The sequence below is a fragment of the Mastigoproctus giganteus genome, chromosome 5, assembly GCF_048544385.1.
Source record: "Mastigoproctus giganteus isolate SK-2022 chromosome 5, ASM4854438v1, whole genome shotgun sequence".
NCBI classification, from domain to species: Eukaryota; Metazoa; Arthropoda; class Arachnida; order Uropygi; family Thelyphonidae; genus Mastigoproctus; species Mastigoproctus giganteus.
Window position 1 is genome coordinate 203,344,522 of NC_143579.1, and position 25,164 is coordinate 203,369,685.

Below are 25,164 nucleotides of genomic sequence, written 5' to 3' on the forward strand. Positions count from 1 at the left end.
AAGATTGGTTAAGACTCAGAACAAGGGCGGAACTGACACAAAGGGACAGTACGTAGTTGAGATGAAAAAAAGCGAGTGAACAGGGAGAGAGAGAGGGTCAGAACCCAAAGTTGAGATTCATGTGGGTGTTTATGGAAATGAGTTAGGGGAGACACAGTTGAAGTTTTTATTTTGTGTTAGAAAATGTGAGAAGAGTCAGAACCCAAAGTTGAGATTCATGTGGGTGTTTATGGAAATGAGTTAAGAGGGATTCTAAGTTGAGTTTTTTGTTGGTGCTAGGGAAAATGAAATAGTCAGCGGACACAGCAGTCGAGATTTTCGTCGATATAAGTAAAATGAGTTAGTAGCATGGACAGTTGAGGGTTCTGTTGTGGTAGGAAATGTGTGTCAGTTAACAGTTGAGTGTTTGGTCGTGGTGGGAAAAGAGAAGGGTAGCGCCCTGGAAAGATTTCTTTTTGAAAGAGTTCTTAATAGATGGAGCGGAAAAACGAGGGTAGCACCCTATGAGTTTTTTCTTGTGATAGGTTTTAATAAGGTGGAGAAAAAGGGAGCGAAATCCGCAGAATTAGTAGCTCGAGAGAAGGAGCGAAAACGCGGAATTAGTAGCTCGATGAGAAGGAAGCAGTAAATGGAAGGTAGCCTGAATAAAGTGGAGAAAGGACGCCAGCCCCATGCAGCAAAGAGTTCCTGATAATTATCTATAGCAGATTCAGATGAAAACAGATGAAGAAGATCCCCAGAAGGTAGCCTGAGAGCCTAAAATGGATGGTTCAAAAATGAGTGGAAAAACGAGGGTAGCACCCTATGAGTTTTTTCTTGTGATAGGTTTTAATAAGGTGGAGAGAAAGGGGGCGAAATCTGCAGAATTAGTAGCCGAGAGAAGGAGCGAAAACGCGGAATTAGTAGCTCGATGAGAAGGAAGGAAGCAGTGAATGGAAGGTAGCTCGAATAAAGTGGAGAAAGGATGCCAGACCCATGCAGCAAAGAATTTCTGATAATTATCTATAGCAGATTCAGGTGAAAACAGATGAAGAAGATCCCCAGAAGGTAGCCTGAGAGCCTAAAATGGATGGTTCAACCCCCCCCCCCCCCGGAAAGGAAAGAAAAAAGATAATAGTATGTATTGTAAGTTAACAAGGACTGTTAGTGAAACAGTATAGTGATTAATAAAAAAGAAAAAAAAAAAAAAAAAAAAAGGGGGGGGGGGGTAGCACTAGAAGTAAAATGATAGATTATTTATCTCTGAAATAAATTATATATATACTAACAGAGTTATTATGTAAAAAACAAAGGGTTATTGTAAAATGCAAGAGAAACGAAGGATGAGAAACAGATTAAATTGTTGTTCAAATGATTATAATATGATAGAAGGGTAGTAAGGATTATATGAGAATCTTTGAATATTTTAAGGACAGATAATTGAATCCTATGAGAAATTTTGATTATGTTTTAAGGATAGATAATTGAATTATATGTTTGTATTGATGAAGAATTGTTGGTTCATCTGAAAGACTAATAACAAATAGAGACTTTAGAAAAGTTAAGATTGGTCTTCAGTGTATTGTAACAGAATGGTGAGAACACACAGTATAATGATGAAAGTAGCATATCGATTGTTAATATAAGGAACACAACTGTATCCAGAAGTGAAATAGGTATGGTGAAGGTGTATAAGTCTTAGGAGTTAGTTAGTTAGTTAGGGCAAGAAGGATGAATCAGTGTTTTCATATAATGGTCAACTTAGATTAGCTAGTGAAGGGAAACAGGAATAAGAATAATTTATGCAAGGTATCCTTGATTTAACTTTGTATGCATATTACATGTTTTTTTTTATTTATGTTGTGTATATATATGTAAATAAACTTTGTTGTTTATTAATTTGTGAGTTTGTTATTCTTGAACACTAAGCCTTTCCGAAGGGAATTATAATTAATTGAGAAGTTCACTTGAATCTGGAATTCTGTGAAGCAAAGTCAGATGTGTACGTGGGGTGTAAGAAATAGAGGTCTATATAGTTATAAGGGAACAAAACAAATAAGAAATATTTAATAAAGAATTATTATTATTATACATATCCAAAATAAAATTTAAAGAAGAGTAAAGACATATGTATATTAATTAAAGAACCTTCATTCCCCCCCCCACAATATTCCAGTGACACAGTCAGTCCTCGTATAGCACGATAGTTGTGTTCCTAGAAACCCTCGTGCAATGCAAAATCGTGCAATGTAAACAACAGGCCCTATGGGAAAAATAGGGTTAGGTGCCAACCACCCAAGATTGAACACACATTTGTAACCAAAACACAATAAATACAAGATTGAACACACATTTGTAACCAAACAAACACAATAAATAATCGTAATAAAATACTTACGTATTTTATTACGATTATTTATTATTATACATAATAAAATACGTAATACGTAAGCATAACCAGCTATGGCAGACTTTACACTTATAATTTCGTGGCTCTGCTTGATTAAGTATTTTGTTACGACTATTACGTAATAAAATATTGCTAATGCTTTTGCTTCTATCGTAAGCAAACTTTTTTTTTTGATTTTCTATCCAAACAGATGACAGCCATTCCATCTCTTCCAATTCTTTGTGTCTTAATCTACTGGATTTTAATTACACTTTGAGTTGTTCCTGCTATGAAAGTTGTTTTTATTTTCTCTGCATTCTTTGTAATTCTAGGCGTCGCCTCATTTAGGTCTGTAGCACTTGCAATATCACATGGTCTTTCATTTCGCTGAAAGCGTTTCACAATTTCATATTTTTTCTCTATCGACAGAAGCGGACTGGCCATAAGCCTTACTGGGGAAACCCCGGTGGGCCGGAGTCCGGTGTGATTCTAGCCATAAACCATAGTATGAGGCCACTATAAATTTTCCCGGGTAAGAATTTTTGACCCAGTCCGCCTTGTTTATCGATATTGCTTTTGTTTTTCTCTCTGAATCTGCAGTGTCTTCACCAGGACACTTCCTTTTCACACTTTTTAAGTATTTTACTCATTTTTAGGGAATAAAGCGCAATTACAAAACGAGAAGGCACGCTTGATATACATAAACAAAGCTGCGCGTGTGTAGCAACTGAATAAACAACACCGTAAAGGCACAGATACACTATTAGCACCTCACATTTTACTAAAGCACATTTCTAGGGGTTACTACCATAAAACAATAAAAACAATTTCCAGTTGCGTTTCTGCTAGTAGAATCTGTTATAAAGTCGATCTAATTGCATTTGCAATTATACCGATAGCTGGAATTGTGTTGGTTTTTACGTTATTATGGTGAAATGTGTTTCCCCTTCACTGATATAAAGAACAAATACATTTTCAGAATCTTCTCTTCATTCCTATCGTGTTGCATTCGGTTGGGGTGATTCTGCATTCGACTGCCATTTCTTGTAAACACAAAGGTGAATCGTGCATAAGCGAATTCGCTTCGCGTTATATAAGATATCGTTCCCCTATTTATAAATCGTGTATGATCGAATTCGTGTAGTGTAAACACGTGTTATACGAGGACTGACTGTACTTCAGGTATCACAAACTAATCAGGATTATGAGATGGCAGAAGGTCTGAAACTGGAGATAATGATTCTGCTGTAGTTAATTAGAGAGAGAGCACACTGTTCTGGGTCAGTAGGGGGAAACCTAATGAAGCTGTTGTTGCAAGGTAGAGTAGTGCTCCAGACAAGAGAAGACAGCATCAGCAAAGAAGAGAATGTAATGAAAAATACGTAAGTCTTGCTTCTGATATAGAAATTATACCTCCAACACCCAGATCAAGATGTGGCCATGGTACAACCTACTAAAACTGCTTCTCCCTGTAACAACAGGTTTATTAGGTCCCTACATGTGAACTCTACCACCTCAAACCTACAATCTATATTATTGTCATCCCTCTTGGCATGGATGAGAGAAAAATAACTTTCTTTAGCCTTGACAGCAGAGGACACCTGCCACTTTGTGATCAGAAGTGGAATATCTTGTTCTCTTTACAGATAAACCAGACTTGTGATGAAAAGGAGGAGATATTTTCCATTTAACACTTTGATGACCACATTCCATAGACTGACTTATGCTCTAAGTTCTCACTATTCTTGTTTCTTTGGTAAAGTATACATTTCACTGAGGATAGTTGTCAGAATTTTTTCCCCAACAAAAATTTGAATTTTTGTAATGTGGGTAAACTTAGAGATTTTTCATACATTAAGAATCTGCAGATAAAGGAACCACTAAGTGGCAGTGATCACAGTGTGTTGATGTGGGATTTACTCAAAGATATAACTTCCGTCACAGGTAAAGGGAAGGCTTTTTGCTTTCGTAAAGGTGACTACGATGGTCTGAGACAGTTTCTAAATTCTATACAGTGGGACCAACTGATGATGTTACCAACAGCAAATTCTAAATGGGAAGCATTCAAGGAGGTAATCTTGAAAGCTACTAGGCTTTTTGTCCCAACTAAGAAATACTATTCGAGGTTTAAGCCTAAATGGAAGTCAGATGAACTAATGGGACTTGTAGCAGAGAAGAAAAATACATGGGATGCATATAAATTATCAGGTGACATAAATTACAAGGATGCAAAGAAAAACAGCAAAGACTTCTTCACTTATACTAGAAGGAAGGGGATGAATCAGACTGGACCACTTCATATTGATGGTTCAACTGTTGAGAACCCTGCTCAGGTAGCTGACAAACTGAATGAGTATTTTGCATCTACATTCATATATGAGGAGTTATTCAGGGAGAGCAATGCCACAAATTTATCAAACTCTAACAGGGAGCTAAGGGATTTTGGAATAACTGAGAGCAAAGTGGAGGAGAAATTGTTGAAATTAAACATTAGGAAGGCACCTGGGTTAGATGGGATCTATCCAGTTATATTGAAGGAGGCAGCAAATGAAGTAAACAAACAAATGACCATATTTACAAGAGCTTCCTTGGACTCACAGGATGTCCCCATGGACTAGAGATGTGCAAATGTGACGCCAATTCATAAAGGGTGACACGAGTACAGACAACCCCCATATAACATGGTACTGCTACAAGATGGTTTCGCTCTAACACAATTGATAAATTGCCAATCCTCACACAACAGGGTACTTATATAACATGGTTAGAGAATTTTGGTAAATCTCACATAACAGGGTATTTTTGAGCTTTTGTGCAGAGAAAACCGTGCTATTATGTTGGATGTAATTTTTCAACGTTTCCACACTTTTTGAATCCCCACTGTTTACTCGCTAGTCAAAAAAAAGTTATTGAGAAATCCGTGTATTTTATTTTGTTGGGAAATTCCTGTGTTACATTCTGTGCTATTGAACTAGTATTTATTGAACTTGTGGAAAAATCTAGATTTCAAAGTTTTATTACTACTGGATAGCACACCAGGCCATCCAAAAGATTTAAGTCATCCAAACGTTGAAGTTATGTTTCTACCACCACAGTTGTACTAGGTTAATACAACTTCTTTCATTCAACCGTTAGATCAAGGCATTACATCTACCTTTAAAACTCATTATATCAGAAAAACGTTACAATGGATTTTGGAAAAAAATCAATTCTGAATCTATTGAAATAATGGAGGCATGGAAACATTTCTGAATTGTGGACTGTATCAGAATCATAGCTTTATTGCTGAAAGAAGTAAAACCGTCACCGTGAAATTTGCGTGGAAAAATGTATGGCCAGAGTCAGTTCATTCAGGAAATATGGTCAAACTGGCAGAAAACAGAATTGGTGCAATAGTAGAACTTGCTACGTCGGTAAGAAGGGAAGGTTTTGATGATATGACTACTGAAGTCCTCGTGGGTAGCACAGTTCACAGAACCACTCCCCTCCCCACCAAGTCTGAATCCCGTCGATGAAGGAAGGAATTTTTGTGGGTCTTTTTCACAATGAGGCTGAGTTAGTCATGCTTGGGTGAGGGTAGCACATATTTTTCTCTGGGAAACTTGGGTGGTTTGTCCAACAAAACAGAAAATCGACCTCAGGACACACTCAATTTATAGACAATATACACACATGACCTGTCACTGATGCTCCAAAAAAAAAAAAAAAAAATCATTACTGAAGACATTCAAGAATTACTGGTAGAAAAAGAAGCCGGGTAAGTGGATTTGGCGCAAATGGCATTGGAGGAAAAATCAAATCAATTCAGATGATGATATCGCAGATGAAAATTCGAAATTTCCAAATTTTAAACCAAAGAGCATACAGGGAAGGCATATAGTTAGCCAAGCAATTACAATCTTATTTTTTGAATGCAGATTCTTGAATGAAAGGACTCCAAGGTTCAAAAGGGAGCTTCAAAAATGCTTAGTTCCATACAATGAAATCACAAAGATTTATCAAGCAAAAGCAAACAAATCCAGATTACTGATTTTTTTAAAGAGAGCAGAAGACATAAAATCTAAAATGGTGTATTTTTTACTGGAATCCACTGTAATTAACTAACAAAACTTTGTTAGTTTTGTTAGTTAATTACAGTGGATTCCAGTTATTTGGGCTACCGGTTAATCAGGGCAGCCGTTTATTTGGGGCAAATCTTAAAAAAAACAGAACTCAATCAATGAAGGGTTTACTTTGCTTAATTGGGACAACATGCCATTTAACCGGGGCAGGAGACCGCAGCACTGGAGATTACTCTACGATTGTCTCCGACCGAACCACGTGGTACAGTCGGATTTCTGGAGGTCACAACCACAAAACAATCAGCAGTCATCTGTATATTGGGCTTTTCTGTTAGTGCAATCTATCATAAATGGATTGTAAAATCGATCTTATTGAATTTGTGATAATACCAACAGCAAGAATTCTGTGGGCTATTATGGTGAAATGTGTTTACGCTTCCATGGAACATTCAATCATATAAAAAAATTTATTTTCAGAATCTTCTCTTCATTCCTATTTTTAAAGCTTCGTAACTTGTTACTCCAATATGGGTGATACTAGTAAAATCAAAACAGATCAGAAAATAAACTGAAATGACAGTGGGAATGGCTACAATGTAGTAATACTGCTGAGTAATACTACAATGTAGTAATACCACATGTAATACTATTTAACACTAGCATATTGGCAGGCATTCCTCAATTTTTGAGAAGCTATATGGCTGGCTCCCTACTAACACAAGAAGATGGGATATGGGCATCTTCTCCTCCATGGTTACACAATCTCAAACCTTTCAGTCGCTTCAGAAAGTTTTATTTAAATAACCTTTAAGGTTATTTAAATAAATTTTAAAAAACAAGGTTATTTATTAAGGTTATTTAAAAAATAAAGTTATTCATTTAAATAACCTTTAAGGTTATTTAAATAAAAGTAATTTTAGCATTAGCATTAGTAGAGGCATATGATGCAAGAAAGCAAGCTTATTCAGCATCAGCCAAAAAAAAAACCCCACTCCCATTTCACCCCTCCGTTCGTTCGAAATACCTGTCCAGTTGAGCTTTAAATTTGTTTAGGCTATCAACTTCAACAACAAGTGATGGAAGTCGGTTCCACCAACCAACCACCCGCTGGCCAAAGGCAAATTTCCGCACATCTATCCGACATCCGTCCTTCCTCAATTTGAATTTATGCCCTCTGAGGTGATTATTCTGAGCAAGATGAAGAATCCCATTGGCATTGAGCATGCTCAAACCATTCAAAGTCTTATACACCTCTATCAGATCACATCGCCGGTGCCTAGTCTCCAGACTCTGTAATTTGCAAAACTTAAGCCTTTCTTCGTAAGAGCAACCCTTTGTTCCATTCACTAATCTTGTTGCCCTTCTCTGTACCCGTTCCAGCAGCTCTACATCTTTCTTGAAATGAGACCTCCAGACCTGTATACAGTACTCAAGATGTGGCCTAACCATTGCCTTATACAAGGGAATAATCACCTCCTTATCCCTGCTAGAAAAATTCCTGTATATCATTGACAAGACACCATGAGCTACTCTTGCAGCTCGTCTGCACTGCTCAGAGAACTTCATATCTGCCTGCACAATTACCCCCAGGTCCTTTTCATTCTCCACCACTGTCAGTGTAGTACCGCAGAGTTGATACGTTGCTCTGGGGTTACTGTTTCCCATATGTAGTACTTTACATTTGTCAACGTTAAACTTCATTTGCCACCTCTCAGCCCATTTGTTCAACCTTTCCAGATCCTGCAGCAGCAGCATAGCGTCAGTAGTGTCCTTAACAACCCTGCCAACCTTTGTATCATCTGCAAACTTGGACATTAAACTTGATATCCCATCATCAATATCATTCATAAACACCGAAAACAACAACGGACCCAACACTGAACCCTGAGGAACTCCACTAATAACATTAGTCCACGTTGAGCAGTGTCCATTGATTACCACTCTCTGTCTTCTGCCACTCAACCATCCCCTTATCCATAGCAGCAATTTGCCTCCAATGCCACACTGTTCCAATTTGTGCAGCAGTCTTCCATGTGCAACAGTATCAAAAGCCTTTCTAAGATCCAAATATATAATATCAAAGTTATTCCCTGCATCCAGTTCTTTTGTGACTACATCATAGTATCCAATCAAATTGGTCAGGCAAGACCTGCCCTTAACAAAACCGTGCTGCGTCTGAGCTATAACTGAATTCTTGTCTAGATGATCCTGCAGTGCTTCTTTAACCAGTGCCTCCATTAAGTTACCTGGAACAGAAGTTAAACTAACAGGTCTATAATTACTTGTGTCAGCCTTTGATCCTCCTTTGTGAATTGGGGTTACATTTGCACATCTCCAGTCTATGGGTACCTCCCCTGAGTCCAAAGAAGCTCTCATAATTATGGCTAGGGGTTTGCTTACTTCCTTTGCTGCCTCCTTTAATATAACTGGATATATCCCATCCACCCCGGGTGCCTTTTTATGTTTATCCTCAACAATTTCTCCTCCACTTTCCTCTCAGTTATTACAAAATCATCCAGTCACTGCCAATGTTTACTTTACCTACATCATTCTCCTTCCTGAATAACTCCTCATGCGTGAATGTAGATGCAAAGTACTCGTTTAGATTGTTAGCCACCTGAGCAGGATCCTCAACTGTTGAACCATCAATATCCAGTGGACCAATCTGATTCATCCCTTTCCTTCTCGAGTTTAAATATGTAAAGAACTCTTTTCTGTTTTTCTTTGCATCCTTTGCCAAGGATTTTTCGTAGTCTGCCTTTGCCTGCCTAATCTCCTTTGTGACTTGGTTACAGACCAACTTATATCTACCATAGGCTTCCATGTCACCCATTAATTTGTATGTATCCCATGCATTTTTCTTCTCTGCCACGTGTCTCATTAGTTCATCTGACAACCATTTAGGCCTAAACCTTAAACAATATTTCTTAGTTGGTATGCAAAGCCTGGTAGCCTCCAAGATTAGTTCCTTGAATGCTTCCCATTTTGAATTTGCTGTTGGTAACATCATCAGTTGGTCCCACTGTATAGAATTTAAATACTGTCTCAGTCCATCGTAGTCACCTTTACGGAAGCAATAACCCTTCCCTTTACCCCTAATGGTAGTTACCTCTTTGAGTAAATCCCACTTCAGCACACTGTGATCACTGCCACCTAGTGGTTTCTTTATCTGCAGGTTCTTAATGCATGAAGAATCACTACTGATAATCAGATCAAGAGTATTGCTCCCTCTTGTTGCCTCACGAACATGCTGATGTAGAAAACAATCATCCAATAAATTCACAAAAGCCTTGCTAGTGTGCGAGTGACCAACCCACAAATTCCAGTCAATATCTGGGAAATTAAAATCCCCCATTATAAGACTCTCTGATTTACTGGCCCACTCTATTTCCCTGTACAATATCTATTATACTCATCGGAGTCATTAGGCCTATAGCACACTCCTCCTCTCAATTTTGATTTCCCTATGCTTATGTCACACCAAACTGACTCGACACTGCCCTGTCCATCGATGTCGACTGGCTTCACTTCCTTGGACTTTATGTGTTTCTTAATTAATAGCATAACCCCTCCTCCCCCCTGTCCTGTCTATCCTTTCTATACACATTGTATTCCCCAAATTCCAGTTCAGCATTACCTATATCTGTGTGACACCACGTCTCTGATATCCCAACAATATCTGCCTTTGATGTTTTGAGCAATACCTCAGATTTTAAAACAAAAGTTTTAAAATCGCCATTTAGAGGTGAAGAAAAGCTCAATCCTGACATGGGATTCCTTAATAAACACTTTCTCTTTCTTTTAGAATCAAGTTTTCCTTCTAGTAAAACCCCAATTTGAGAGCACTAAAACTAGCCTGCCAAAATGCAATGGTTGCGCCTTGATCTGAACTCCAACCTCATTTGTGAACTTTAAACTGTGAAAGTTATAATGCTATTTTTATTTTTCAATAAAAAACTTGCACTCATTTAGCATTTCCAGTCTTGCCTCCACCACCACACTTAAGTAAATTCATAGATGTCCTAGACTTTCATGGTGTTAGAGCCTACTCTGATATGTTTATGATTATCTTCACTTTAATGGTACATGCAATATTCTAGGAGCTACTGAAGAAATGGGGTGGATGTAAAAATTTAACAAAATTAAGAAGATCGATAGTCTATTCTCGTATAAAGTGAATGAAGTGGCTGAAGAAAGAAGGATAACTACAAAATGTCAGTGTGACAGTAAGTCTCCTTTTAGACAAATTTATGCAAAATAAATTACATAACTGACTAGAAGAGAACATTCAGAAGTGAAAAAATCTAAATATTTATTTTTATTCAATCTTATGAATAGAAAAGTCCCCATTCTCACTTAAAGTTGGTTTCTAGTGTACTTGAACACTATAAGCTTACTTTAGTTTATTGCAGAGGGATCACTCGCATTATGATCCTTGCGGCTGTTGCAATGGCAATAAAATACAAAATTGTATTTTATTGCCATTACGACAGTACTGTAAACACATCATGCCACTAATAAAAAAAAATCATTGAACTGTACAACTAATCAAACAATTAGACCTGATCTAATAAACCTTTGAGACCTGAACGCAAAAACAGAAGCAGTTTATACAGTACTTCTTATATAGCTGATGCGCACTGCCTAAAAGAGCTGCTGGCGTGCATCCCCTGTATCATGCATAAAAAGGACACACACTTGCAGAGGTTGAAATTCTGGAAACTTTATGAGGGGGAGTAGAAAGCCTCATAGGAATCAACAGCAAGCCAAATTTATGAAAATCAGATAATGAGGCTAAAGCAAAAATCATTTTTGACTTAACTTGGGCACACAATAATTTTGAATAAATTGGAGTTCACATTGTACTAAAGTTTGTTTGTTATCTGTTATTTGGTTTTTAGGAGCATTAGCAACTAAGGCCGGGATATGTGATGGTCATTCCCTGACCTTTCCGCATCCTCCGTATTTGGTAGTGACGGGCTCAAACCCCTGTCTAATCAAGAAGCGTGTGCTATGCACTGCTGCTCCTTCCCACCTGGCTACGGAGGCGCCTTTTACTAAAGCTAAGATTTTATTTGAGCATTTTTCAATTATTATTATGAACCCTCCAAATAACATTAATTATATTCCAAATTTTCAGTGAATTAAAACAGTTTAAATGGTTTCTAAATTACTGAACAATTACAAATATTAGTCAGTGTACAAAATAAGAATTCTTATCCATTATAGTTTTGAAAAAACCTTAGATTTTAAAAATTATTATTGAACCTCAAAAGGTTTTGAGGTTCAATAATAATTCAAAACCATCATTTTTGACTTAACTTGGGCACACAATAATTTTGAATAAATTGGAGTTCACATTGTACTAAAGTTTGTTTGTTATCTGTTATTTGGTTTTTAGGAGCATTAGCAACTAAGGCCGGGATATGTGATGGTCATTCCCTGACCTTTCCGCATCCTCCGTATTTGGTAGTGACGGGCTCAAACCCCTGTTTAATCAAGAAGCGTGTGCTATGCACTGCTGCTCCTTCCCACCTGGCTACGGAGGCGCCTTTTACTAAAGCTAAGATTTTATTTGAGCATTTTTCAATTATTATTATGAACCCTCCAAATAACATTAATTATATTCCAAATTTTCAGTGAATTAAAACAGTTTAAATGGTTTCTAAATTACTGAACAATTACAAATATTAGTCAGTGTACAAAATAAGAATTCTTATCCATTATAGTTTTGAAAAAACCTTAGATTTTAAAAATTATTATTGAACCTCAAAAGGTTTTGAGGTTCAATAATAATTCAAAACCTCTCTGAAACCTCAAAACCATACTGAACCTCAAAACCTTTACATTCTTTAGGGATTTATTTGACAGAAAGTTCCATTCCCATTTTTAAAAATAAGGAAACATTGTCTGCAGCTTATTTCAGGCCATTAGAAAACAGACCTTGTGAGTCAGGTTGCATTATATCATCAAAGTTTCTTGCGACGACCAACTAACTGGTTAAATAAACTTTTTTTTTTATTAAAATAAAAATTATATATACATAAGATAAAACAGAAATAAAATAAGATAAAAGCATTAAAATACAAAGTACTGCATATGGGTAGAAGTAACCCCAGAGAAACGTACCAACTGTGTGGTACTACACTTAAGGTGGTAGAAAATGAAAAAGACCTGGGAGTAATTGTGCAGGCAGATATGAAGTTTTCTGAGCAATGCAGACAGGCTGCCAGGGCAGGTCATGGGGTTTTGTCAATGATATATAGCAATTTTGCTAGCAGGGAAAAGGAGGTGATTATCCCTCTGTATAAGGCAATGGTCAGGCCACGCCTTGAGTACTGCGTACAGGTCTGGAGGCCTCATTTTAGGAAGGATGTAGATTTACTTGAGCGTGTACAGAGAAGGGCAACAAGATTGGTGAGGGGAATGAAGGGATCCTCTTATCAAGAGAGGTTTAGGTTCTGCAAATTGCAGTGGCTGGAGACTAGGCACCTGCGCGGTGATCTGATTGAGGTGTATAAGGCCTTGAATGGGTTCAGCACGCTGAATTCTGATGGGATCCTTCCACTTGTTCATATTACGAACCTAAGGGGGCATAAATTCAAATTAAGAAAAGACAGATGTAGATTAGATGTGTGGAAATTTGCCTTTAGCCAGCGGGTGGTTAATTGCTGGAACAAACTTCCATCTGTCGTTGTGGAAGTTGATAGGTTGAATAAATTTAAGGAGGAACTGGACAGGCATTTGGAGGGCATGGTGTGATTTTTTTTTTTTTTTTTTTTTTGGCTGATGCTGCATAAGCTCATAACATTTGCTTTCTTGCATCACATGCCACTACTACTACTACAATAAGATAAGAGTTAAAATATATGGTAGCTTTCAAAGTGAAGTGCCTCTGCAATACAGTACATTCTATAATAGGCAGTAAGTTTACTCCCCTCGTCCGATTCATAGTACTATTATTGGTGGTTACGTGTAGTGCTTCAAGCCATAAGTGCTGGCGGTAATGACGTGAATAGTCGACGATTTCAATATTCCATTGGGGATCAAGATTGTGCTGCTCAACCCAATAATGTTCGGTGACTGCGGAGCATTCAAAATTAGCAGTTCACAGAGCTACCTCATGCTCAGAAATCCGATCTTTCAATCTTCTACCAGATTCACCTAAATAACATCCCCCCCCCACACAATCCTGACATGTAATACGGCATACGGAACCACTCCGTAGGAAAGGGGAATAGGTGTTTTCACTTTAAAAATAATAGATTGTAATTTCCTACAATCCATGTGTTGTCAAGGACAAGATGGAGTATATTCGTAAAGCCCTCGCTCTATTACAGGACCAGGAAGTTTTATATGAAACTGTGCAAGACTCCCCTGCGAAAGTGTTGGAGAAGTTGGAATCTAAAGTTAATAAACTTGTGCTTATTTATTGTTATTTGTTTTTTTTTTTAGGAGCATTAGCAACTAAGGCCATATTGCTCCGGGGATATGCGGTGGTCATTCCCTGACCTTTCCGCATCCTCCGTATTTGGTGGTCATGGGCTCGAACCCCGGTCTAATCAAGAAGCGTGTGCTACACGCTGCTGCTCCTGCCCACCTGACTACTGAGGTGCCTAAACTTGTGCATTCTTGGTTTTTAGCTAATAAGATTACCAAGAACATCCACTGGAAGCTTCATGCAACAGGTTGTCGACTCCCGCAGTTTTATGGACTTCCAAAGATCCGTAAACCTGATATTCCTTTACGGCCCATTGTTTCTTGTTGTCACACACACGTATGAACTTTCTAAACATGTTGCCCAGTTATTAGCATGCCTTGTTGGGAAATCTGTTTACACTGTTTCCAGTAGTACACATTTTCTGTGTAATATTAAAGATTTTTATTATTTCTGAGAGTGAGGTTATGGTCTCTTTTGATGTGGTTTCTCTGTTCACTTCTATTCCTGTACAACAGGCTATTGCCTGCACGAGACATCTTTTGAGCAGAGATACAGCATTGGGAGATAGAACCTTGCTCTCTACATATGATATTTGTCAATCTGTGTTTAACCCGGGGGGGGGGGGCATGATCATATTCAATGACTCTGTTTCACCAAATACAGGGTGCAGCTATGGGTGCCCCTGTTAGTCCAATCATGGCCAATTGCCATGGAGGAACTTGAGAGTCAGATTTTCTTGAACTTACCTATTCCAATCACTCTCTAGTGTCGTAATGTTGACGATATTTTTGCAGTTGTACCCCGGGGATCAGAATCTGGGCTGCTGCAATATCTCAATTCCCTGTTGCCTGTCATTCATTTTACGATTGAAGTAGAGGTTGATTACACCCTTTCCTTTTTTGAATGTGTTAGTCCAACGCGTGGATTCGCACTTAGTAACTTCCATTTTTAGGAAGCCAATATGCGCAGGCCAATTTACCAATTATCGCTCTGCGCATGCCCCTGGTCATTTACACAGCACTGCTCGTGCTTTATTCTCCTGTGCTTGGATGCACTCTAGTTCGACTGGAGACAGGCAATTGGAGATTTCTAAAATTAGGGCGGAGCTTTTAAATTGCAGCTAACCACCTCATGTTCTAGATAGATGTGAGCTTCGGGCTCACGAATTTGTTACGAAATCTAACCCGCCTCGTGACAATCAATTTATCTCTACTGCCTAGATCCCCTATTATCCGGGTGTATCGGAACGTCTTGTTAGGATTTTGCATCTCCATCATATACGATGTGTGCAACTTCCGGGGAGCAAATTACAATCTATTATTTTTAAGGAAAACACCTGTTCCTCCTATCCTATGGAGTGTTCCGTATACCGTATTACATGTCCGGATTGTGGCGGGTGTTATGTAGGTGAGTCTGGTAGAAGATTGAAAGATCGGGTTTTTGAGCATGAGGTGGCTCTGCAAACCGCTAATTTTGAACGCTCCGCAGTCGCCGAACATTATTGGGTTGAGCAGCACAATCTTGATCCCCAATGGAATATTTAAATCGGCAACTATTCACGTGATTACCACCAGCGCTCATTGCTTGAACTTACCTATTCCAATCACTCTATGGTGTCGTAATGTTGACGATATTTTTGCAATTGTACCCCAGGGATCAGAATCTGGGCTGCTGCAATATCTCAATTCCCTGCCGCCCGTCATTCAGTTTACAATTGAAGCAGAGGTTGATAACACCCTTTCCTTTTTTGGATGTGTTAGCCACCAATAATCGTACTATGAATCGGACGAGGGGAGTACACTTACACCCTATTATAGAATGTACTGTATTGCAGTGCGATGAGTGCTGACGATCATCACATGTAAGTAATTCTGCTTTACCGAAAGAATAACAAGTTTACGAAGATTAAAAAATAGGAATGAAGAGAAGATTCTGAAATTTTATTTATGTTTTTTATATGATTGAAGATTTCATGGAAGGGGAAACACATTTAACTATAATAAAGTAAAAACCAATAGAATTCCAGCTATTGGTATTATAGCAACAATAAGAGTTTACTACCCATTTATAATTAGATTGCACTAACTGAAAAGCTCAATAAATCAGGAAATACAAATTGTTTTTATTGTTTTATGGTAGTGACCACCAGAAATGTACTCCTCTGCTCACACTATCACGCCTGTACTTTCACCAGACTCGTGATATACAATCATGCCCAGCTGACTTGTGCTATTGTAACCATCAATATATACTGAAGTACACCATTCACAAACTAGCTGATGAAGAGGCACTTCGCATTGAAAGCTACTATGTATTTTAATGCTTTTATTATATATATATATTTTAACTCTTTTATCTTATTGCATTTTAACGCTTTTATCTTATTTTATTTCTGTTTTATCTTATTGTATTTTAACACTTTTTATCTTATTTTATTTCTGTTTTATCTTACGTATATATCATTTTTATTTTAATAAATTTATTTTAACCAGTTAGTTGGTCGTCGCAAGAAACTTTGATGATATTTAGTTCAGGCCAATCACTGTGATTAATGTCCTTGGTAAATTATCAGTAACAATGGTCTTTGAGAAGGTTTATAATTTCATAAAATGCGACTTTTACCTTGTGTTAGACATGTACATCCACTTGGTGGCATCTCAGTAACGAATACATATTCCATACAAAAATGGAATATCTATTCAATCTGGGATTGTCAGTACCGTTTAGTTACTAGTAGGCAAGAAGTTATACATGAAGTGTGGCTAGAACATTCCAAGAATGACTTTATAACTAAGTTGAAACTGAACTTACAATTATTTGCATTTGCCCCACCTCTAAAGAGAAGGTAAGAGGTCTAAAAGAAGATTCTGCAAAAAAAAAAAAAAAAAAAAAAGTTCAGTTTAAACTCCAAGGTGACCACATAAATCAGAGAAGTTTACATAATTAATCATTTTTACACATTTTTATTGTGCCACAATTTGAATAATTTGTGGAGCTTGTTTACTGATACTGATTTTTGTGGCCTTGATTTACACTGCTGGATTCTTCCCAAAGACCCAGAAGTGTCTTTAAGTAGTTTTGGGATAGTTGGGAATAGAAACTCAAACAGAAGTCTGACTTTCTATGATTATAGAATAAAATTGCGGAGCAACTTTATCCTATAATCATACTGAAATATCCATGTTTTGTCCTCTGTGATGTCATCCAGAAAGGATGTTATCACTTGGATTTTGCCAAAAAAAAAAAAAAAAATTTTCACCTCAGTGATTTAGTGCAGTTAAGATTTCTAGTCATATAATTCTCTTTTTCTTGACCCAAACATAGAATGATACCAGAGCAGCTGGAGATGGATATATATAGTGTGCTGATCAAATTTCAACCATCAATCTTAACTGAAGATGAAATCTAAAAAACTGAGCAAAAAAAAAAAAAAAAAAATTAAAAAATAAAAATAAAAAAAATAATTTAACCAGAAATTCCAGGTTTACACGCTGCTCCAAAACTTTTTCAGACATTTTACACATCTGAAGCAAAAGCCACATCAGATTATAATCATCTGTTGTTAGAGTGGCTTTTTATAATATGCACTGGTAGTTTTGTTGCTGGTTCTTACAGCAGAGCCTGACATGACCATTCTTGAAACTTTCTAGCCACACCCTGTACATTAATTGCAACTGAAAGATGAACTGCAAAAGAAAGAAAAAACTATATTCAACAGAGATCAGCAAATTTTTTCGAATTAGTCCTCATTAAATCAGGGAAACCATGTTACCATAATATAATGGGAAAAATCTACTTTAGTACTCTTTTTTATTATACTATTCTTAACACTAGTTAATAAAATGTGGACTAACCTTGAATTTTGCATGAAATTTTTTCAGTTCTTCTTTTTCATCTCGTCCTTAATAAAGAAATTTTTATTATTAATACTAAAAATAATATATCTTTCCATGGAAAAAAGATTTTGTTTGTTAGTTTTCTATAATAACAATGTTACAATATACAAAGTATGATCAAAATGTTTGGTAACTAAACCAATATCTGGGAAATGAATAAGCTTACTGGCTATTTATTCAAACTTCATTTGAAGTAGGCTCCTTGACACTGTATACACTGATTCCAATGCTTCTGCAACTTCTTGAAGCATTCCTGATAGGCTTCTTTTGGAATTGCTAATAGTGTTGTATTCTGAATAATTTCCTCAGTCATTTCCTCTGACTTTTCAAAAGAGCTTTTAGCTTGGGGAGGGGGATATGTATATATTTTCTTGTTTATACTCTTGTTTATATTTTCATTTTCTACCACCTTAAGTGTAGTGCCACACAGTTGGTACTTTTCTCTCAGGTTACTTCTGCCCATATGCAGTACTTTGCAACCTTGGCAAATGCAAAGTACTGCATGTGGATAGAAGTAACCTGAGAGAAAAATACCAACTGTGTGGTACTACACTTAAGGTGGTAGAAAATGAAAAACACCTGGGAGTAATTGTACAGTCAGATATGAAGTTTTCTGAGCAATGCAGACAGGCTACCAGGGCAGGTCATGGGGTTTTGTCAATGATATATAGGAATTTTGCTAGCAGGGGAAAAGGAGGTGACTGTCCCTCTGTATAAGGCAATGGTCAGGCCACACCTTGAGTACTGCGTACAGGTCTGGAGACCTCATTTTAGGAAGGATGTCGATTTGCTTGAGCATGTACAGAAAAGGGCAACAAGATTGAAGATTGGTGAGGGGAATGAAGGGATCCTCTTACCAAGAGAGGCTTAAGTTCTGTAAATTGCAGTGGCTGGAGACTGGGCACCTGCACATTGATCTGATTGAGGTGTATAAGGCCTTGAATGGGTTGAGCATGCTGAATTCTGATGGGAATCCTTCCACCTAAGGGGGCATAAATTCAAATTCAGAAAAGACAGATGTAGAATAGATGTGCGGAAATTTGCCTTTAGCCAGCGGGTGGTTAATTGCTGGAACAAACTTCCATCTGTCATTGTGGAAGTTGATAGGTTGAATAAATTTCAGGAGGAACTGAACAGGCATTTGGAGGGAATGGTGTGATTTTTTTTTTTTTTTTTGGCTGATGCTGCAAAAGCTCACACATCTGCTTTCTTGCATCACATGCCACTACTACTACTCCGGCATGACCACCAGGTGAGTGGAGTTTACAATAAATTGTCAATACAAACATTAATCGTATTTAGTAGTCACAGGCTTGAACCCCGGTAAACTCAAAGAGCGCATGCTGCTGACTGCAGTCTCGCTCCTGACCACTCAGCTACATCAGGCCTAAAAATTCTTTCCATCTTAAATGGGACTCAAACTGAAGTCTTTTCACACGATGTGAGGAGGACAGCAATTCTACCAACTGTGCTACCCATGAGGAATGGGAGAATCAGTGATGGAGGACTTTGCAAGAAATTCTTGAATGGAAAGCAATGAGTGTGCAGGGGCATTGCCATGATGGAAGCACAATTTCCCTGAAGCCTACTTTCCAGCTGTTTTTTCTGAATAGCATTGTGCAATTCCTATAGAAGCATTTTGCAGTGTTCCTGTTTGACCATGCAGCCAAATTCATAATGAACAATACCCAGTAACTTAAATATGATAAGCATGATCTTTGCATTTGACTGAGATTAAAAAAAGAAGAAAGAAAGGAATGACAATATAATTCTCCTACCTAGAGTAATTTAATAATATTTTTTTGTCTTTCTTTTTTGGACCTTTGAGAAGAGGGGGTCCTCTACTAAGAAGACTGGGGCTGTGTTTATAGTTCACAGCCATACACACATGATTTGTTACAAGTAATGACAGGAAAAACAAAGCATGTGTTGGCAAGAGTGCACTGATCAAGACAAGGAAGAACTTGCTGCTCACTGTAATCATCAACAAGAATGCATGGCACAAACTTGGCTGAAAATGTGTTACATCCCAAAATTTTTAACATTTGATGGGTTTCTGTTATACTATTTCCTAATTTAAAACAAAATTTGATGCCAATTCACCACAGGGTAAGTAAGTCCAATTATATTGAAATGTGATGAAACAAACAAACACATAAAGCACTTTATATTCAAATGGACTGCAGATTCATATATTACCATGCCTAGAAGAGTCACCAAATATTATGCAACAAATTGAAACTCATTATGATGCTGCAATTTTAAGATAAAAAGTCCGTCATGAATGTTTTGATTATGCCCTTACATATTTCATAGCATTTTGAAGGAAACAAAACAATTCAATGAGAAAATTGTTATATGATTAGCAGAAAACCATTTGCACACCTTTACTTTGATGTTAGTTTAACATCAAGGCTAAGAAATATTATATTCATTGGCCTAGTTCAGAGATTCACGAAGTGTAGAGCATGTTCCCCTTGGGTGGGGGGTATATTTACTTTTTTTTGGGTGAGCACATGCTGTAAGTATGAAACATTTCTTTTGTTTTTTTAGCAAAGTATGGATTGTACTGAAAATTTCCATAATACATAATTTATTAAAGTATGTATACATATAGTTAATTTTATGTTACATCCGTTAAGTTGCACCTATTTTGGAAGGGACACAAAAATTTATGAATTATTTAAAGCAAGTGCAATATATAAAAGTTTGAGAACTTCTGGCCTAGTTAAAGTACAGTCAGTTCTGCTATAACACAGAATGTGTTCCTAAAAATCTCCATGTTATGGCATTTCGCACATTAAAAACAACAAGGCTTATTGGGAAAAATTGGGATGGGACAAAGCACTCAAAAAAAAAAAAAAAAAAAAATGTTCAGTGTGGTACGTAAAACATTAAAAAAAGAAGTCCAATAAAATGGCTAACACAGGTTTAAACATCTTAAATTTTTAATAAATATATAAATATTACAGTAAATATAGCACTGTAATATATACATACTAATTAATATTTCTGTTCGCTGATTTTTTTTTTTGGATTGTAAAATTTAAAACTAAAAAAAGAAAAGCAATCAATAATGACGAATATAGTATGCACAAATGAGATATGGAGTAACAAGTTTACAAAGCTTAAAAAATAGGAATGAAGAAAAGATTCTGAAATTTTATTTATGTTTTTTTATATGATTGAAGATTTTATGGAAGGGGAAACACATTTTACTATAATAAAGTAAAAACCCATAGAATTCCAGCTATCGGTATTATAGCAAATGCAATAAGATCGAGTTTCCTACCCATTTATAATTAGATTGCACTAACTGAAAAGCTCAATAAATCAGGAACTACAAATTGTTTTTATTGTTTTATCCACAACAACAAATTGTTTTAACCACCACAAATGTACTCCTCTGCTCACACTATCACGCCTCACGATATTTCTGTTCGAACTGAAAAATGTGAGTTCCTGAAAACATGAGTCAGCCTACAATATCTTGTGAATACAGTGATTGACAACAGTGTGTCTCCGACCAATACAACTACAGTAAATGGGAAATATAGCTCTCACACATTTGATATTTATTTTTTAAGCTTCGTAAATTTGTATGTATTGCTGCACAGGTCACTATGTTTAGCTTGGTGCCGGGTTTTCCCTTCACCGGATGTTACTCGCAGATGCAATTGTGCATGTGCCAACGCAAAAATCACATTATACCCGCATTGTTCCCTAATATATCAGTCAAGATGGAACAAATTAGCATTGCCAAAATGCGCGTTATAGCAGAACTGACTGTACTGAATTTTGCTATTTGTGGTCATGTTTTCATAAGTAAGAAATGAACCTTTGAAAAATGCAATAATGAACAATCTACATCAGCGGTTCTCAAGCTTTTTCATCAGCAGGCCAATATTGATGAAAATACAATTGAAATTGTGTGTGGGTCATATATTGGGATAATGCTGTGATATCACTACCATCACTGCATGAAAGAATGGTTGGAAAGAGAAGGGTTAGCAGGTGCATCTGTTATCATGACTGTGATAGTTGCGATTTTCGCAGTACCTACTGTTCAACTAATTATTTTTTGCAAACCAATCCCCACCTATAAGCCCAATTCCCTTCATTTTTATTCATGCTTGTAACTGGTCATAAAAAATTTTACCACGGAATTCAGTTAACAGGATATATTTTCAAAAGTCTTGAGCATTTCATATTAAACTGTTTCCACCATAGTATGATTTTATAAAATTTTAGCAGAGATTTTCTTCATGTTTATACATAACATCATAAAAATGGCCAGGGGCCTCATACAAAAAGCTTGCAGGCTGCAGATGGCACACGGGCCACACTTTGCAAACCCCTGATCTATATAATAATTTGATTATGGTTCCTCTGTCCAAAACACTCTTTGAATTTGAATAACTCAAAGACTAAACAAGCTTTTGACCTGATTCCTTTTGCAATAGGTTTTATTTAGCAGTAAAATTAGAGGGAGAAAAAAGAAGAAATTTGCAGTAAAATTTTCCAACTGATTTTCAAAATTTTAATTTTTAATAGTTGCATAACAGAACTGTTGAGCACCAGTTTCATTACAGTTTTGGCGAAACATTCGTCATGGGTACTTGAATAACTCAAGGACTAAACGAGCTTTTTATGTGATCCTTTTGCAATAGGTTTCATTTAGCAATAAAATTAAGAGAAAAAAAAAAAAAAAAAACAATTTGCAGTAAACTTTTCTGACCAATTTTCAAATTTTCCATTATATTTTTAACAGTTCCACCAAAAATTTTGTAATTTTGTCTGTGCAATAATTGCAAAATTTTTTTTAAAGGACGATATAGTCAGATATGTGAAAAGTTATCGAACTGCATTTTTATTTTTTAAAATATATTTTATTACCCAAGTCTGTCCCACCAACACCTCAATTAGTAGCAAAGGGAGCTGAGGGAGAGGTTTTTATTATTACTTCGATATTAATCTCGACCTCTTCTCTGAAACAGTTTTGGAAAAATATGTGCTGTGGCTACGGCAAATATTTTGCCAAAACAATTTACCAGATTGGTAATAATACTGCAGCATTATTACCAATCTGGTAAAAAAAACAAATACAAATTTTGTCAACTGTGGGTTTTAGGTGGAAGAAGATGATTTTTTTTTTTTTCCTGAAAAGTTTAAACCATAACTGCCCACCATGGGGGCAAGACAGAAGTCATTTAAGGGAAAAAAATTAACACACTTAAATGAAATAACTGTTATGTGATTAGCAGAACACTTTTTTTTTTTTATGAAACCCCAAACACAAGACATATTAAAACCTATAGTACTTAGTAGCATGCTTGGGTTGGAGATTGAGAAGACGAAAGAAGATATTTGTTGATATTAGATTTGAACTTCTGTAGACTGTAATTTTCAAGAAATCCATATGATGGAAGGCTGTTCCAGAAAACGGCAGTTGAATGAATAAACGAGGAAGGTGAAAAGTTGGTTCTGTGAGTTTGAAGTTAGCATTAGCATTAGCAGAGGCATATGATGCAAGAAAGCAAGCTTATTCAGCATCAGCCAAAAAAAACAAAAAAAAAAAAAAACCCACTCCCATTTCACCCCTCCGTTCGTTCGAAATACCTGTCCAGTTGAGCTTTAAATTTGTTTAGGCTATCAACTTCAACAACCAGTGATGGAAGTCGGTTCCACCAACCAACCACCCGCTGGCCAAAGGCAAATTTCCGCACATCTATCCGACATCCGTCCTTCCTCAATTTGAATTTATGCCCTCTGAGGTGATTATTCTGAGAAAGATGAAGAATCCCATTGGCATTGAGCATGCTCAAACCATTCAAAGCCTTATACACCTCTATCAGATCACCTCGCCGGTGCCTAGTCTCCAGACTCTGTAATTTGCAAAACTTAAGCCTTTCTTCGTAAGAGCAACCCTTTGTTCCATTTACTAATCTTGTTGCCCTTCTCTGTACCCGTTCCAGCAGCTCTACATCCTTCTTGAAATGAGGCCTCCAGACCTGTATACAGTACTCAAGATGTGGCCTTACCATTGCCTTATACAATGGAATAATCACCTCCTTATCCCTGCTAGAAAAATTCCTGTATATCATTGACAAGACACCATGAGCTACTCTTGCAGCTCGTCTGCACTGCTCAGAGAACTTCATATCTGCCTGCACAATTACCCCCAGGTCCTTTTCATTCTCCACCACTGTCAGTGTAGTACCGCAGAGTTGATACGTTGCTCTGGGGTTACTGTTTCCCATATGCAGCACTTTACATTTGTCGATGTTAAACCTCATTTGCCACCTCTCAGCCCATCTGTTCAACCTGTCCAGATCCTGTTGCAGCAGCATAGCGTCAGTATTGTCCTTAACGACCCTGCCAACCTTTGTATCATCTGCAAACTTGGACATTAAACTTGATATCCCATCATCAATATCATTCATAAACACCGAAAACAACAACGGACCCAACACTGAACCTTGAGGAACTCCACTAATAACATTAGTCCACGTTGAGCAGTGTCCATTGATTACCACTCTCTGTCTTCTGCCACTCAACCATCCCCTTATCCATAGCAGCAATTTGCCTCCAATGCCACACTGCTCCAATTTGTGCAGCAGTCTTCCATGTGCAACAGTATCAAAAGCCTTTCTAAGATCCAAATATATAATATCAAAGTTATTCCCTGCATCCAGTTCTTTTGTGACTACATCATAGTATCCAATCAAATTGGTCAGGCAAGACCTGCCCTTAACAAAACCATGCTGCGTCTGAGCTATAACTGAATTCTTGTCTAGATGATCCTGCAGTGCTTCTTTAACCAGTGCCTCCATTAATTTACCTGGAACAGAAGTTAAACTAACAGGTCTATAATTACTTGTGTCAGCCTTTGAACCTCCTTTGTGAATTGGGGTCACATTTGCACATCTCCAGTCCATAGGTACCTCCCCTGAGTCCAAGGAAGCTCTCATAATTATGGCTAAGGGTTTGCTTACTTCCTTTGCTGCCTCCTTTAATATAACTGGATAGATCCCATCCACCCCAGGTGCCTTTTTTATGTTTATCCCCAACAATCTCTCCTCCACTTTCCTCTCAGTTATTACAAAATCATCCAGCTCACTGCCAATGTTTACTTTACCTACATCATTCTCCTTCCTGAATAACTCCTCATGCGTGAATGTAGATGCAAAATACTCGTTTAGATTGTTAGCCACCTGAGCAGGATCCTCAACTGTTGAACCATCAATATCCAGTGGACCAATCTGATTCATCCCTTTCCTTTTCGAGTTCAAGTATGTAAAGAACTCTTTTCTGTTTTTCTTTGCATCCTTTGCCAAGGATTTTTCATAGTCTGCCTTTGCCTGCCTAATCTCCTTTGTGACTTGGTTACAGACCAAC

General features: G+C 37.1%; 1 protein-coding gene across 8 annotated transcripts in view; it reads right to left on the minus strand.

Annotated features, from left to right (window-relative positions):
- LOC150086018 (uncharacterized) overlaps window positions 1-25,164 on the minus strand; it is a 576,308-nt gene that overhangs the window by 182,803 nt on the left and 368,341 nt on the right. For all 8 annotated transcript variants that reach the window (XR_016546983.1, XR_016546988.1, XR_016546987.1 and 5 more), the window contains one exon: window positions 17,725-17,771. Coding sequence is in view for 1 of the 8 variants with exons in the window: in XM_090374334.1 (XP_090230460.1) it covers window positions 17,725-17,771 (47 nt within the window). In the remaining 7 variants the exon portion in view is untranslated. The remainder of the gene's footprint in view (window positions 1-17,724; window positions 17,772-25,164) is intronic.